General features: G+C 37.7%; 1 protein-coding gene across 2 annotated transcripts; it reads left to right on the top strand.

Moving 5' to 3' along the window:
• The first annotated feature begins 1,980 nt into the window (after nt 1-1,980).
• Nucleotides 1,981-17,081, top strand: LOC145983443 (testis-specific serine/threonine-protein kinase 1-like). 2 transcript variants are annotated; one of them, XM_083116546.1, is made up of 4 exons: nt 1,981-2,053; nt 9,082-9,295; nt 11,435-11,613; nt 16,759-17,081. In XM_083116546.1, exons 1-4 carry the CDS (start codon nt 2,007-2,009, stop codon nt 16,826-16,828), a joined length of 510 nt encoding a protein of 169 aa, XP_082972672.1. In that variant the 5' UTR covers nt 1,981-2,006; the 3' UTR covers nt 16,829-17,081. The 2 variants fall into 2 exon arrangements, with proteins under 2 accessions (XP_082972672.1, XP_082972673.1); XM_083116547.1 differs by lacking the exon at nt 1,981-2,053 and adding an exon at nt 2,091-2,185.
• The last annotated feature ends 672 nt before the right edge of the window (nt 17,082-17,753 follow it).

Here is a 17,753-nt window from a genome sequence, read left to right as displayed (position 1 = left end):
ATAAACCACTAAAAATAAACTTATTTTCTCTGCAAATATTTGTTTTACTCCTTAATGTTTATTTTATAGTTATTTTTCATAACATTCTTATTTGTCCTTCTTGGAATTCATCTGTTGCATGGGGCGTAAGCGGTGACCCTTCCACGTAGCACATTCATTTTCCAACTTCACTCCCACGTAGAACAACCTGGACTGTATTTTGCAGGCTAACGAGGCTCTGGCGTCGGGACCTACGGCCAGTATAATCCTCGAAGTGTGTGTGTGTGTGTGTTGTCCTGTGTTTCGCCCTTGTTTGTGCTGAGTGTCCTTCTACAGCCTCAGCTTTTAACTGAAGCCAGAATATCTTAAGATTTTAGTTATACGGCATTACAGTTGTATTATTACTTATTAGTTATGTTTGACCCCGTATCATGTGACGGGTGCAAAATAGACTAACTGATGACTCCCTTGTAACTGCAACGCTTGTAACTCCCTCCCCTCTGTATGTGGGTGTGTCTTTCCTTTGTGGATAAGTGTATGAAAAAATAAATATGCAGTCGCTAGCAAAGATAAGTATACATTGATTCTCTTTAACGCCCTGTTGTTTTTCATAAGATGGTACTTTAGTGATAAGGAAAATATGTCATCCTGCGTAGGTAAAGAAGAGATAGGTATCATCGAGACTTGTTAAGACGAGGTCAAGAACTTCGGGGAATGTAAAATCGAGATTGAAACTTAAATATTCGAGAGTCTTAACTTAAAATTATTTTCCTTATTTTGTGTGTCGATTCTGCCATTTTTGGCTAATTGCTACGACGAAGGTGAATGATGATTACTTTAAATGATGAAGGGACTCTCATAAGGCATGCAATATCGATGCGCATGTAAGTTTTCGAACCCAGACCTTCAGTGGTATGTCGACGATTTCGGCGAAATCGAAGTTGCTTTACTGTGCGACGTATTAGAATATAACAAAGAATCCATGCTCTTTAATGTACAAACTTATGTTTTCAGTTTGTCTTCATGGAGGTTTTCATGTTATAAATGTTTGTATTTCGAGATCTTTCCTTATCAAAAAAATTCTCAAAGTTTGTTGTGAGTCCGGATGTAAAGTTTAAAGCGATATCCGAACCAACATGTGGCCTCCCCGATGGCGCAGTGGTAGCGTCGTCGCCTTGCTAACATAAGGGCGGGCCCCCGGGTTCGATACCCGGTGGATGGACATAGTGGTTCGGATCCCACTTTAAACTGTAGGTCCAGTCCCGATTAGCCTTACTGTGCATAACGTGGACGTAAAAACACCAACTCAATCAATCAATCGGGACATCCCTAGATCGAAATACCTTTCGCATTTTCCTTTCTTTCGGATGAACGACAAATTTGCCAAATACTTCTAATCATGCGCGTGTCGAGACTTTTTTTTTTCCCCCAGAGGGGGATAAAACAAAAATGTTTTCCAGGGGGACAAAGAATATGTACCCGTACTTGTGGCGATGCTTTATTTTGAATTAATTAGGAAGGGAATAAATAACATTTATATTTATTTTACTTTCCAAGGTAAAAAGAACATTGAACCAAATGATCAGCACTATCATTTTCCAAAGAGGGTGACAAGTGCCCGTCTTGTCCCTTGCTGGTTCTAGCCACTTCCGCTTTTTTTTTTCTCTGACGAGGAAATTTCCTTTGAAGACCACATTAGTGGAAACCCATCCTATTTCCCTGGGTGCCGGTGAAGCTTGGGGGGAAGGGGGTTGGTTCGGGTCTCATGTGACTTGCTGGAATTTTGTTTTCAATCGCAGGCGCGGAGTGTGAACAAAGGGACTAACTGTTTCCCCCGAGCGCTCGAGGCGTCTTTCAGTCTTTCCTATGCGAGCGCGGAGCGGTTTCTGTATTCGTTCGCGACTGACCCGTTTCGAAATGCTTCAGTGAACCGGATCAGTCGTTCGTTGGAAAGATTCGTTCGTTCGCGAACGATTCATCTCTAATTTGTAATGTGTGAGTGTGCGTCGTGCCAGGGTTATATTTCTATGGTAGAACATGGAGATTTGTCTATGTTACGTGTGATTTTTTGGAGGTTTGTCTTTTTTACGTGAGATTTTTGTGTTTGTGCAGTTTAAAACCGTGAAAATAGATCAAAAAGCTTCATAACTGGTGCAGCTAATCGCCACATTTTCTTTTTTCAATGATGTTTCAAGCGTACACCAAGGTAAATACATACACCACCTTACCTGCTATTCACTTTGCACTTCAAGGAACATGTCGCTTACTTCTGTTTTCAATTCGGTACCATTAATGTAGAGGGTAAATTTCTCGTATCGGACAAACGGATTTCTTCAAATTTACAGGAGAAATTACTTACCGTTTGTCCGATACGAGAAATTTACCGAAATTGGTAAGTAGGCGAAATTTGATAGAAATTGGAGAGTGGTCCGGTATTGTAAACTCATGCCAAATTCCCTGTATTGTTAAATTATACCTATGTGGTCCTTGTTCTGCTTGGGTAACAGACAATATGGCGTGCACTCGTCATGGATCATCCTGCGTTATGCTTGTGTTTTGTCGATTTGGAGTGGGTGTGCAGTGTTTCAACCTTCTTAATCGAAAAATACCTACTTTCGTGTTCATTGTCATCACAAACCATTGACGAATAGCCCCAAAAACCATAATAGCCCTTAAAACCATTCACGATAGCCCCATGGACTATTTCTGGCAAGGTTAGGTAAGCATAGTTTAAAAAAAATCTCGTAAAAAAGCCACGTTTGGAAACACAGGCGAGACTGCAATTTTTACATGGTTCGATTTCGATGTACGTCTGTTAACACATACTGCGGAGTTTAGCGATTACCTAAGATTTTGTTCAATATATGCTTTCGTGGTTAGGTTTGGTTCTCTTAGCATTAAAATCAAGTCCCTAAATGCATTCTACTAAGGTTCCGATTTACTTCTACATTCATTTCCACGCTTCTACGATATTTACAGTCACTTGTTGACTGAGAATATCTTGTCCATGGGAAGTGCGCTTGTAATTTTTAAGTTGTTTTTTCAACACAAACAGTGCTCATTACTTTAAGGAAGGTTCAAATTTCGTGTGACAATGATTTCCAAAATTCTACGCTAATTAGTCTTTGTACTAGGAGAAATCATAAAACAATCTGAACCTTTACTGAATTCCACAACGCTAGCCAAGCTCTGCCCGCCATATTGTATGTTTTTTAAGAAAAATATCTCTCGGACGCAAAGTAGACGTTGATTTTATTTGCTTCCTTCGGATGTTGCGTACATTTGATGATGTAACTCCCTGTCAGTGTTTCCAACCACGCCGCTTTTTTCGTTGTTTTGGAACAAGATGACATGTCTAGGATGCATCGTTAGGGTGTTGAAGACTTCACGTTAACTATGCTTGTCTAACCTAACCTTACTGGAAATGGTTCGTGGTGCTACCTGTGCAAGCATAGTTGCATGCACAGGTAGCCCCACATACCATTCAGGGATAGCCCCACGAACCATATCCGGTAATGTTAGGTTAGGTTGGGTTAGGTTAGGCAAGCATAGTTAAAATTTAAAAAAAAATCTCTTCCTAATGTATAATTTGCACATGTGACGAACACAAAAGGAGGATTTTTCGGTGAAGAAGGTTAGAAACTGCATAATAATAATAATTCCTTTGTTTAGTAGGCGAGGTTCAGCCGTAGGCTGCTCTGCCACCTAACCCTTGTCATGAACTACATAAGAAAATATGAGTATATATAATATAATATGATAATACATGAGTACAGATGGATAGCTTGATTACACTAAAGAGAAATAAAAAAAAATTCGCATTACCTACCATTTACGAATTTTCTCATTTCAGTAATACTAGTCATAAGATAATATAAATGTGATAGAACAAGAAAATATTTTAAAATGTGAATGTTAACATAAGGTTATTGATAATACATATGGGCCATTTAATTGTCACAGATGAGGCACACAGATTTAATTTTTTACAAGGAAGTAACTATTTTACTAAAATTTTTCTTGCAGGTTGTGTGCATGAATAATGAAACTAAGTAGTGAAATTAAGCATCTACCTTTAAAATACTTTCCCAGATTTATAGCTTTAGGTGAACAGTTTGGTGGGACATATAAAACACTGTTTCTGTACTTAATAAAGACTTTATTTTAATTTCTGTGATGTTTCAAATGATGAAAAATAATTATTTAAATGAAAGTGATAAATTAATTGACCTTTGGTCTTTAGTTCTCCTGTTACTATATTTTCTGAGGCTTTATTTAACCCAAATTTAAAAAAGAAAAAGAAAAAACTTAATTATTCTAAGTATGGGATGTAGTTTAACCCTACCTTGAAATGTCAGAAATTAGGTGACATACATTACCTCATATTGACCAAAACGAGTTTAATCTAAAAGTTGAGATTTTTACTGCGAGTTAGGTTCATGCAGGGCTTCCTTTGCCAAATTTCAGAATTTTTCAAGAGGACCCATCTCAGATATTTAACTCCGAAAACTGTGAAAATTCAATGAATGGCCATGTTTGAGCCCATGCTGTAAAAAAGTGTGGCATTTCTAAGCACTGATATTTTATTTATAGACTCCCTGTACACATGAAAAAAAACATCAAGCCTTAGACTAAACCCCTTCATTGAAAAAATCAGGCTTAAAGATCCAATTTTTTTTAACTATTGTTACCTCAAATTCCACCCTAATTTTTGTACTTACGATGAAATTTTAAGCAAAACATACTTGAGTATCATAGAAGGTATACTTCATTAGTTACAAAATGAATTTTGTTTCAGGTGTCTAGCTGTAATGGTTTTTGAGATATTAAGGTTTCTGTATACTGCTACATGAGCAAAAAATGCCATGCCCCATGTTGGAAAGATAGCTGCTCCAGGAGAACTAAAGACAATATATTTTTTTGAACATTGGTTTTGACATCTTGAAACATGTGCAAACATATGTACTAAAAATGAAATTTTCCTAAAATGGTCATGCAACCAATTATTTTAAAATTGGTTCATTTGACATGGAATGACCCCATAGTGAATGTTTACAAGGTATCTTAATGAAGAAGTCAGGATGAACATTAGCATTGTGCAAGTACAAAAACTGACAGCAGAAGCATTGTGTGATTTCTCTGAAGTCTATACAACGTGTCAGTAGTACTTTAATTTCAGCAGATTCGCTGTTTCCAAATCACCAAGGAAGAGTTATAAACGGGAATACAAAATAACACAATTGCATGATTTTAACAGAGACTAAGTTCAGAGGAGCGTTACAGAGTACTACCACAACTGAGAATACCCCATGGCAGTGCTCAAAAACTCTTCGTCAGAACCTGTTCACGTGTTTACAATGGTGACTGAAAATTTCAGCTTGGTGACTGATGTTTTGCTGTAATATTGCCATTTTTTAAATTTGCATGTACGAAATTTGGAAAATTCTTAGTTCAAATTGCATTACCGTGTAAGTTATCAACGAAATTTTGAATATGGTGCTATTGAGTTTCATATAGTATGACCAATTGATAGTAGGTGGCACCACTTGAAGGTCAAAGCTGTGATTGTATTAATACATCATGGGTTGACCCGACTGAGAATGTTATTCTGTGTTGTTATTATTAAAGTGGAAGCGTGCAACTTCAAATATTTTACAGGACAAAAAAATCCTGTATTTCCTCATGCACAAGAATGCACACTTTTTCCAAAATTTTTACCTCCAAAACTGTGGTGCATATTATGCACAAAATAATTAAGGCAGCCAACGTGAAACTGTATAAGGTCATTCCATGATTTTGTGACACTTGCATTGATTTGTCATGTTTATGGAACCCTATCATGTTATATATCGTTGTAAAGCATAAATTCTTCACCTTCTGAATATGTCAACACTATTCCATTCAAGATGCCAACACTAATGAAGGAACTTTGTGATTTTTGTGGTACTTTGAATGAAGAAAAAGATAAGGAGAACGAAAAAATAATAATTAAAATGCATTACTGGCCAAATAACATGACACACATGGAGTGTGTAAATGCCTTAACGAAAAAATCTTGTGCTGCTAACTGCTAGTTTGAGGTCCTGAATATGCCTCTTATAAATGTTAACGTTCGTCATGGAAAAAGTATATTAAGTATATTAAAAAGAAAATTAGCAAAACCGTGTTTGAGTTTGAGGGTTATTTCCCATGATTTTTCACTTTGTAATGCAATGTTCTGCAACACCAAGAAAAGCAGCAGTGCCATTCTGGCGGAATTTGAGCATACACCTCAGGTCATCGAAGAGATGCGGTGATGACAATGCAAAATAATAAAAAATTGCTTTTTAAATATTTTAGAGAAGTAAAACATAAGTCAGAATACTCGCATGTTTGAGCAAAATTAGTCATGCGACGCCATGAAACAGCTAGAAATACGCAATGGATTAGCTAAGTTTAGCGCATCAAAAGGAGAGCCTAGTTCTACCCACCGTGCCCAACTATCGTGCTACGTTTCCTGTTGAGTGCAATGGTGTCAGGCGAGTCAAGTCATCGCAGCAGGTCTGTGAATCCAAGGTCCTTGGACCGCTTTTCCCCTGCTCTTGAAGGTCTGATCATAAGATACCTTTTTTCCAGCCCCGGCAGGGTTTCTGTGAAGTCATCAAGATGAAACTTCTCAGAAGGTCCAGCACTGTAGGGCTAAAGCATGCAACACTCTTGTTTTTAAGAGAAAAACACATTGAAGAACATTGCATCGCAACTTACACAGAATACATGAAAGTAATGGTAGAAAGAAAAAAATATATATAAGTAAGCAAAAGTTTGTGCTAGAAAGAACTGGGGGGGGGGGTTCTGGATCCTTTGTATTTCATTCACAGTATTTCTCCTTTTCAATTTTTTATTGATCCTGTGGTTCAAATATCGAGTTCGGAAAATAATGTTCTTGCTTTACAAAACAAGGAGAACTTCATGTTGTATTGTGTTTACTATGCTTACGAATGACAAGTTTGATCAAGATTTTTGTTCTCGAGGCAACAGACAAACTTACTTACCTGACAAGAGGTTCTCAACAGACCCACACTTTTTTTATCACTAGATCTCGGATTTTTAGGTTCTAAAAAGTGTGCTTTTAGGTTCCTAAAATAGGCTCTAAAAATCCTAAAATAGGTTTATAAAACCCTAAAGTAGGTTCTAAAAATCCTAAAATAGGACCTAAAAATCGTAAGTTAGGCTCGATAAATCCTAAAGTAGGTTCAAAAAATTTTTAAATAGTTCAAAATTCCTGAAAAATTCTGAGTAGGTATAGTCACTGGCAATGAAAATGGAACAAACACCTATGTGGGCGTACCCAAAAGAAACCAAACTATTTCTGTGGTGGGCAGAGCTTTTGTAGTACTGCATTTTGCCACTAGGAGTGCATAGAGCGAACCTTCCTGAGTCCGTAAGCCGAGTGCCGTCGCTGAAGCAGGTCAGGACACGTTTCGGTGGAGTTTAGAGTGACAGCTGTTTTGTGTGATCGTCGTTTTTGCAATGGCTGATTTTCGGGAACAGTGTATGGTGGTGAAATTCTGCTTTTTGCTCAGAAAGAGTTGAACAAACTCTTGAAATGTTAAAAACGGCGTACAAGGACGATGCTATGGGGAAAACTCAAGTGTTTGAGTGGTTTTCCCGTTTCAAAAATGGTGAAATGTCAATTGATGACAAACCTCGTTCTGGTCGTCCTTCCACGGCCCGAACACATGACAATCTTGAAAAAAATTGTGAAATCATCAACGAAGATCGACGATGGACCATTGAACAAATTGTGGAGCTGTCGGGAGTGACTTGGAGTTTAGTGCTGCGAATTTTGACAGACGATTTGGGAATGAAAAGGGTGGCTGCCAAATTCGTACCACGACTGCTGACTGCTGAACAAAAACAAGGTCGCGTGGAAGCATGCCATGCTTTGAAAGAAGAGTCCCAAGATGATCCAAACTTTTTTTGAAAAATTATCACAGGTGAAGAAACGTGGTGCTATGCTTACGATCCCGAACCGAAGCAACAATCAAGCCAGTGGAAGACTTCAAGTTCGCCATGCCCCAAGAAAGCTCGTCAGGTGAAATCAAACATTAAAACAATGCTGCTTTGTTTTTTTGATGTGAGAGGAGTCATCCATTCAGAGTTTGTTCCGCAGGGTTAGACAGTTAACCAGGCTTTCTACTTGGAAGTTTTGAAACGATTGCGCAACAGTGTGCGGCGGAAGCGGTCCGATTTATGGCAGTCGGGTGACTGGTTTTTCCATCATGACAATGCCCCGGCTCACACAGCCCTGAGTGTACGACAATTCCTGACCAAAAATAGTATGACCCCTGTTCCTCACCCCCCATACTCACCCGACCTTGCCCCGTGTGACTTTTTTTTGTTTCCTAGAATGAAAGGAGACATGAAAGAAAAGTGTTTTCCTGATGTTGCTGAGGTGAATAAAAAAAATGACGGAGGCGCTGTCATGCATCACAAAAGATGACTTTAAAAAATGTTTTGAAAAATGGAATCGAAGATTGGACAAGTGTCTTAATGCAAGTGGAGAGTACTTTGAAGGGGATTGAAGGTTTGTACTTAAATTGTGAATAAATAAGTTCACAAAAAAATTAGTTTGGTTTCTTTTGGGTACGCCCACGTATATCCAGAAATATGCACTATCTTGCATAACATTATGTGTGTGTTGCCTAACCCTACGGCAATGGCAGAACTTACCATTGGAAATTTGGTATTAAAATCCACTCTTCGCTGCATAGTTAGGCAACAATCTTTTCTCATGTTATCCACAATCAAATTCTGCAATTTTGATGTGAGAATCATCTTATATGAACAATCTTTCACCAAAAACATAGTCAGTAGTGCAAACTTCAATGCTGAAATGTTAGTTTGCAAGGTGTTAATGCCACAAAGTACTGAAGTGACGATAAAATTTAACTTAACATTGCTGTGTGAGGATGGGTTACACTCTTCATAATATCCTATATACTGGGTATAAAGGGGTATAAGGAAAAGTAAATATAAGGGGTATTTGAAATTTGCATATGTATATTTTTTTGTTACTTTTCACTTTTATTTCACTGAATTATGATATATTTTCCATTGCAGCCAATTAATAGACGCAATTGGATACATTCACTCCCTGGGGTGTTGTCATGGGGATGTGAAATGCGAGAATGTTCTGCTGTATGGTAGAAGTAACATAAAACTGGCTGATTTTACATTTTTCTCTTCTTGTGTGAATTCGGCAACTAACAAAGAGATGCAGTCCATAGATTATTTTGTTGGAACTTACTTTTACAAGTCTCCACAAATGCTGAGTGTAAGTATTTAAATAGTAACTATTTTTTCATGTAGTCTTCTCATGTAAAGTGGTATTTGTATAGTGATCGGAATTCTCTCTCTGGTTACTGGTTACTGGATCTCTCCCCTCTCTTGTCTTGGGAGAGTGATACTATGTGTGCAATATCTTGATGTTTCAAGAGAATTTTCAAGATCCACCTTTTCCACTAGATAAGCTGTGGTAGTCATTAGGGTGTCTCACTACCATGCGAGAGATCTGGGTTCGATCCCCCATAGGGGAGAACCAGGATTTTTTCAACCTGCTCACGAGGCTCCAGCACCCACCCAGCGTCGTATAAAGTGGGTACCTGGAGGAAACTGGTGGGTAAAGGTGGCCAGGGGCATGGTGCTGATCACATCACCTCCACCTTCGGCCGTGATCAAGAAAGTGTGGGAGGAAGCTACAGTGCAGAAGAATTAGGCAATGCCCTGAACGAACTTGAAAAAGATAAAAGTGTTCGTGATGTTTTTAAGCGTTTTAAAATCCCATGTTCAACTCTTGTGCTACATTGTAAAGGATGGAAGGGGACACAAAAAGTGTTCCCTGCTTTAAAGTCAACTGATGGAGTAGGCAGACACACTGAGATTCCTGCTAGAGAAGGGGAGGACTTAGATTCACATTTACATTCCCTGACAAAGTGGGGCTTTGGTTTGAGCATTAAAGAGTATATCAACTTAGTGGAACAGTACGTGACTGCAAATCAGTTGCAAAGCAGATTCAAAGATGGGCGACCCAGTCATGAATGGTTTCATGGGTTTGCACAGAGGCATAAACTGACCCTCAGAAAACCAGAAATCACAGAGCACACACACTTAGAGGTTTAAAAGGACTCCTTCATAGTGTATGGGTTTCTTGATCTTCTGGAATGTCTGATAACAGAACTGCAGCTGCAAAACAGGCCTGAAAATGTGTTCAACCTGGATGAAACATCATTCATCCATGATTTAAGCACTGGAAAGGTTATAGGTGGCATAGGGTTGCCTGCTAAACGACTGACCCGAGGAACAGGAAGAGAAGCAACAACTGTCCTTGCATGTTTCAATTCTGCTAGTGTCATTTTACCACATTCCTTTTAATATTCACGGGCAAGAACATGTAGTCCAGCTGGAAGAGTAAAGATGCGTTCCCCGGTACAACCTACCGTGCTACAGAAAATGGTTGGATGGACTTTGCAACGTTTTTATTCATGGTTTCAAATACAATTTCTTCCATTCGTTCTGAAAGAAACACTGCCGTTGCTAATCATTTTGGACAGTCATGTGAGCCATCTCTCCATTGAGGTGCTAACCTTGGCACAGCAAGAAGATGCCTCCACACAGCAGTGCAATACTCCAACCCCTCGATGTTGCTGTTTTGAAACCATTGAAAAGTGATGTGTGGAATCCTTTATCGTTACAGTGGCAACGAAAATATTTTGGAAGTTCACTGGGTAAAGATGCTTTTTTCTGAACTCCTTGGAAAAGCGTGGCAAAAGATACCTGCTTCAAACATAATAAGTACATTCTGGGGAACTGGAATTTTCTATTCAAAGCTTGCATTCCCTGTCAATAGGAACTTCGTTCCGAAGGAACACTTTGATTCAAAACTTTTGGAAAAATACAATTTAGTCAAGAGACTACTTCCCGTTCTACAGACAACGTGCCTGTCGAAACTGGAAACTGTTCTTTGGGCATCACAGCATCCTCAACGTCAACCCTGGTGGATGCACAAACTTCCCCATTGAAGCGCACATCACTTAAAAATACAGTTTTATTTTGGTAAACTTTTTTCAGGAGAAAATTTTTGCTAACACACAAGTCCATGTATCACACTTTTACACTATAAGTTATAACATTCCTATAAGGAGAAAATAGCCTTGATCACACTTACCCCACTTCATTGGGGAAGTGTGATCATGGTAGTTGTAAATTATTTCATTTTTTTTTTACCGGAAACACTTGAGTACGGGGAAGTTATTGAAATTCACTCAGTAACTAACTATTATGTACAATTATAACAAGCAAGAAACATCTTGGTCCTAATGAGGCTGCCCAAGTTATGAAAGACTAAAGTGTAATTATCACAAAACGTTATCACACTTACCCCGATTCACACTAATGCTTAAATTTTGTTTTTCAGAACGTCCCATATTTGCCAAGATCTGCTGATATCTGGGCCTTTGCAGTTGTTGCGTACAGGATATACACTTGCTTGTACCCGTATGCTTTATTGAATTCTGATGCGAACCTTGACCTGATGAAGAACGCTGCAGTTACCTTCCCCCAGCAGATGGGTACAAATATTATTAACTTTATCAAGTATGTATAACTTGGAAAGTTTTGTAATCTTTAAGTGTTGTACTTCTTTATTTTAAGTATTCTAAGTCACTCTTGTACTTATTTTTCTTTTCTGTTCATTTGTTATATTGTTACACGCTCACAAAGAAAGACACTATTTGATAGAAATGTTTACGCAAGGGAAATAATGCAATTTTTAAACCACTATAAATCAAAAACAAAAATTGGTAGAGACTTCATTTTTTTATTTGAAAGCTTGTTGAAAGTACTTCCAAAACCCTCTTCAACTCTAAAATTAAGGATCAAAATACGAAAATTCGAATTTTTTCAAAGCTTTTTTTTTTTTAAGTGAAGAACAACATGACATGAGTTTTGCTGGGATAATTAAATATGGGAACTCGACTAACTATTTGCAATGCGATATCTGCTCTAACTTCTAACGTTTTGTAAAAAATTCTTTGTAAAGAATGAAAAATACATTTTGACCTTTTTTTAGAAATCATTTTCTCAAAAACACCCATCTCAAAATTTCTGAAAATTGTACATTATTGTCTTTGGTTACTGTACTTGGAGCAGCAGGGTGGCGACAGACCTGGAAAACCAGAAAAGTCAGGGAATTTGAGGTGTCAAAAAAAGTCAGGGAACTTTGTCTTGATTGACAAGGGTAAAGTAAGGGGACAGAACTGTCAACAGATGGAGGGGATGGGAGCAGGTGGCGCCGTCTGATAGTTGTCGGACGTCGTAGTAAGGCATTTTGTTAGACAAACTGAAGGAACATGGAAACAAATAGGCTCCATTGATACATACGATTTTTGTCGAATATCGCCACCCGACAAAGTATCTCACTACAACATGCGACAGAAATTGTATGCATGCACTCATATGGAATTGATTTTTGTTGGATGTCTTCGGACTGCAACATCCAACAAAACTCGCATGCATAAACAAGAGCTTTAGACTGCAAATATGCTGCTGGAATTTTATTACTCTTCTGGCTCACTTCACCTTATTTAATGTAGCAGTGCTTACGAAGGTTTTCTTTCATCATCCTGAAGTAAGTATTACTGGTTTCGCACAAGTTAACGTACGTTTACAATGACATTGCACTATTCTTAGATATCAAGAAGAGTCAAACAAAACGGGATATATATTGAATACTATCACGAAGAAGTGAAACATAAATCTGCATTCGTGAACGTTATAAAAATTGGCAAGTGCATGCCCCAACCTCAAATTTACTGCAACAACAACAACAGTATTGCAATGAAATTAATGCCACACTGTCCTGTGTGTTTAAACTCATGAGAGATGGTAATTAATCTCTCACTGAGTGAAGTTAATGTCCAATTTTTTTAAATAAAATACTAATAATAAATATTTTAATATCATATTTACTCGAATCATTCAATCATAAAAGCAAATCACTTTCTTCAAGAATTGACTTTTCTCTGCCAGCCCTGCTAAATTTTCACTTTCCGTCTACTGATTTATACAAGGGATGGCCAGAAAATAATTTCCAATTAGTAGGGACATTGATTTTTCACAAACGCGAAAACTGTGAAAAATGGTAATTGCTGCAAAGTTGTGTTTATGAATGTACAGTGATGTCCCACACCCCCTATACGCCTTCATGGCGTGGTGCTATGCACAGGGGAGCACTTTACTTTTTTTTTACAGTGATGTCTGGACACATTTTTTGCCCATTCGAAATATCGAAATAATGCGAATTTGGCATAAAATGCAAATCATTATTTTTTTAAAATTCCTAAAACAGTGAAAAATTCCTTGAAATCCAACATTCTTGTCTTTTCTAGGCCATGTTTGTGTAAATAGAACGTGCAAGTTTTCCAACATTTTATTCAAGAGTAAACTATAATGCTTGTTATATATGGAATAATTCCAACAGCCACATTAAATCATGAATTTCCCACGATTTTTTCAACTTCTATCAAAACCATTTGCATCACAGAGCAAAGTGGCAGGGATCTAACAGGAGAGCGAGTGTGTATCTATCATCACACGGGAGCCACAACCTCAGTATTTGTCGCGCGCGATGTGTTTTGAATTACCAAGCTAAATGCGCACCATTGGCATTTGTTGAGCGAGAAATAATGGAGCTCAGTCGTTAGGGCATCTGACTACCATGCGAGAGACCGGGGTCAATCCCCTGCGGGTGAGAACCAGGATCTTTTCCACTTATTCAAATTGCTCCGGCAGCCACCCAGCGTCATATCAAGCAGGTGCCTGGAGGAAACTTGGAGGGATAGAGGTAGCCAGGAGCATGGTGCTGATCACATCACCCCTACCTTCAGCCGTGATCAAGAAAGTGTGGGGCCCTAACTGCTCCTATACACCTTGATAGCAAAGTGCAGGTACTTCCTCAAAAATCTGTTCCAACATATCAAACTGTCACGAAAATACGTACACCATGTGACCTACAATTTAAAATAATAGTTTAAATGCACAATGGACTATTAAGTTTCGGTATATTTGGCGAAACAAACAAAAACGTGACTTTTGGGAAACATAACACTAACAAGTCAAAAAAAGATAATGCCAATTTTTGGTACCATAATATATCAGTATCTGTCATGTGAGATTGATTGATTTAAATTTTTTGGGTGCTTCGCCACTTATGGTCATTATGCACCCTTCGGTATATACAGGGAAAATTGCCCTAATCTAAAACCCTTACCTTAAAATTAAAAAGGGGGTATGGAAAATAACTTTCAAGATATCAAACTCTCACGAAGAGGCGTAGGCCATATGACTTATAATTTGAAACAGTAGTTTAAAAACACCATGAAGGATAATTTGAAACAGTAGTTTGAAAACACCATGAAAGTATAACTTCAGATATTTGCCAGAAAATGTGCTAAACGAAAATGTGAATTTTGGAAAAAATAACACCGAATGGTTAAAAATAAAAAAATACACCAATTTGAAAAAAAAAATCAAGGTCCCTACCGATTAGGCATAAATAAAACAAGAATATCAGTTGCAATTTATTGCATTAATAACAGTGAGTCCTAACCTAATTTTCGGCTTAATCACCACCATTGTTCTGGTATTTGTCGTGGCATGGCACTAAATTTTGTATGTCCATGGCATATGTATCTGACAGCAAAGAGTGGAACTATCTCTACCACAGTGTAGCTGTCAAATCCTTGTCCTGCCAGAAACCTCTTCAGTTAAACAAAGATATGAAAGTCGGTACATTCAAGGCTAGGGTTGTACAGGGAGTGTTCCAAGATATCTCACCTGAAGTGATGCAAAGGGCCTGTGTGTAGTCAGCTGTATGGGGTTGTGCACATTCGATTGGCCTTCCGTGAATTGTCTGCACCATTGTCTGACCATACTATTACTCACGACGTCCGGTCTGCACAACTCACACGATTGCTGCTGGCTCTGTGCCAAATTCTGAGCGTGCAGAAATCTGATTACTTCATGTAGGCTACATCGCAATCAGTGGGAGACTGTATGGAAAGCTGCAATGTTTAACCTAGAACTGTCCTAAAATGGCTGCATTGCAACTGTACCAAATTACAGCTACATGCCACTTCTTCCTGCCTGCATGTGTGTGTGTCGCTCTCCAACCACTAGTACTGTGTATGGGCACCATTGAAGCTTTTTTTTCAGGACTATGAACTTTCAGAAGCTGTTATTAACAGTGTGTTCCTGTTTTAATATGTGGTTAGCTAAATCAGGTCCCTATACAATGCAATTCTATAAATTCCGTGCATTAAATTTCTAATACCTACATACCTTTTTCATCAGCAATAATGGTATAACTGCATGTTGTCAGTTTCACCGTACTTCACTTGGATATACTGTACTGAAGCAGAAATCCCATTGATAATGTAAGGAAATATGACACATTCTTTTCTACAATTCAATTGTTTCACTTATATGCAAGAGTTAAGTTGTTTGCTTTACAGAGAAGAGAGAAGTAGCTTTATGCATCGAAAAATGAGTCCACACTCATGTTCTTGCAAGCAGAGGGTTCCAAATCTCAGTGGAAATATCAATATATAATACCGAGAATGTATAAGGAGACTGATAAATTACAAATTGTATTTCTTAATCAATCACTCTTCACTCTTGTCTCATCTAGTCGTAGCTTTAAAAATAATAAAGTATTTTATTTCAAACTTACTACATATGATAAAATTCTGTAATCCTTCCATAGCTTGTGAATTGTAATAATTTTTCGAAATTCAATAATTTGGTACAGCACAAAACAGAACATAAATTAGGCATTATTATGTGCTTAAAAATATTCACCGGATTTGTCTGTTCATTTCTATCAAAATGCTTGCACAATTTCATGGCAAAAGCATGAAATGGATCACAAACTTCAGGTGAAGGTCACAGTTATTCAGCACAATTATAATGTGCAAGGGCAATTTTTTTTTTCAATTTTTTTAAACATAGTTCACAACTCTGTATTAAAAAAGAGAATTTGCTTTCAGTCTTAGGCAGAACCAAAAGGGTTTCAAAGAAGGAGATGTCAAATGAGACTCATGACATAGGTCATTGTCTCATTACTTAGTCCACCATTGCTGGGTCATGCTGGAGCAGAACATCCTACACTCGCTTCATCCGGTTGGCATATGAGCTCCTATTGACAGGCTGATGATGTGGCACAAGCTCCCAGTGGACAGGACCTTCAAATCGTACATGCAACATGCCCTTCTCCTTAAAATGTTCTCTTTGAATCATCACTTGACCCTATGTACTATTAACTCTAAACTTACTATTCATTTTTCCAAGCAAGTTTTTTTCAGCGATCGATTTTGCCACTCGTCTGGTGGCTTCGTCAGCCATTAATTTGTCTCACAATGAAGAAGAACCAACTTCTCATTACTTGTTTCAGTTCTACACCACAACCTGTCATGAAGTGGATTTTGCAGCACTTTGCGACATAGCATTAAGAACTGCTGAGCATTCTTGAGGTCAAACTCCTGGGGAACAATTTGAGTTGTCTGGAGTGAAAAACCAACCTGGTCCAAATAAATGGTAGTGGTTTGAGATGCTAATTTTCAGATACTCATTCCAGGGTGATTTTCAACAGATTCGAGTTTTTAAGTACAATTTTTACAAGCTTCAAATATAAATCATTCGTTTAGACTTATTGTACTAATTGTCACAAAATTCTTCTTCTAGGTCAGTACTTGTGTTTGAGGAAAATGAGAGACCAAAGGCTGAAGAAATATCAGAGAGCCCATTTTTTTGAGTGTTGTGTCCTATTTGGATGACTCAGTTTTAAAATTCAGAAGAAAGAAGATCCCATGTTTTGAGTGCAAAAAGTGTTAGTCCCGGGCAGCCACATTAAGTTTATTTGGACAATTGCTTCATACATATGTATAAGCAGCAATTAACATGACATTTCTCTCAAACCATAGATATTTCAGTTCTCTTTTTCATAAATTCATGAACATGTAAGCACTGAAATTGTAATGCAATATGAATATTGTGTGTTTGTCAATACCTGCCTTTCCTTTTTGGGCAATATTGATTTTTTTTATGCATTATTGCTCAAATTTCTACATAAAATACAAATCATGTGCCAAATCATAAGGTAATGAATAATGCACCTTGTATATTACCCCTTGGTTTTTAACTAATTGGGTATTTCTGGTAATAAAAGGGTCTTTATTTTTGGAATTATGCAATCTTCTTCTAGGTCAGTACTTGTGTTTGAGGAAAATGAGAGACCAAAGGCTGAAGAAATATCAGAGAGCCCATTTTTTTGAGTGTTGTGTCCTATTTGGATGACTCAGTTTTAAAATTCAGAAGAAAGAAGATCCCATGTTTTGAGTGCAAAAAGTGTTAGTCCCGGGCAGCCACATTAAGTTTATTTGGACAATTGCTTCATACATATGTATAAGCAGCAATTAACATGACATTTCTCTCAAACCATAGATATTTCAGTTCTCTTTTTCATAAATTCATGAACATGTAAGCACTGAAATTGTAATGCAATATGAATATTGTGTGTTTGTCAATACCTGCCTTTCCTTTTTGGGCAATATTGATTTTTTTTATGCATTATTGCTCAAATTTCTACATAAAATACAAATCATGTGCCAAATCATAAGGTAATGAATAATGCACCTTGTATATTACCCCTTGGTTTTTAACTAATTGGGTATTTCTGG

This window comes from Lepisma saccharinum, unplaced genomic scaffold (assembly GCF_977018435.1).
Source record: "Lepisma saccharinum unplaced genomic scaffold, izLepSacc3.1 HAP1_SCAFFOLD_957, whole genome shotgun sequence".
Lineage (NCBI taxonomy): Eukaryota > Metazoa > Arthropoda > Insecta > Zygentoma > Lepismatidae > Lepisma > Lepisma saccharinum.
This window is presented reverse-complemented; position numbering and strand designations above follow the sequence as displayed.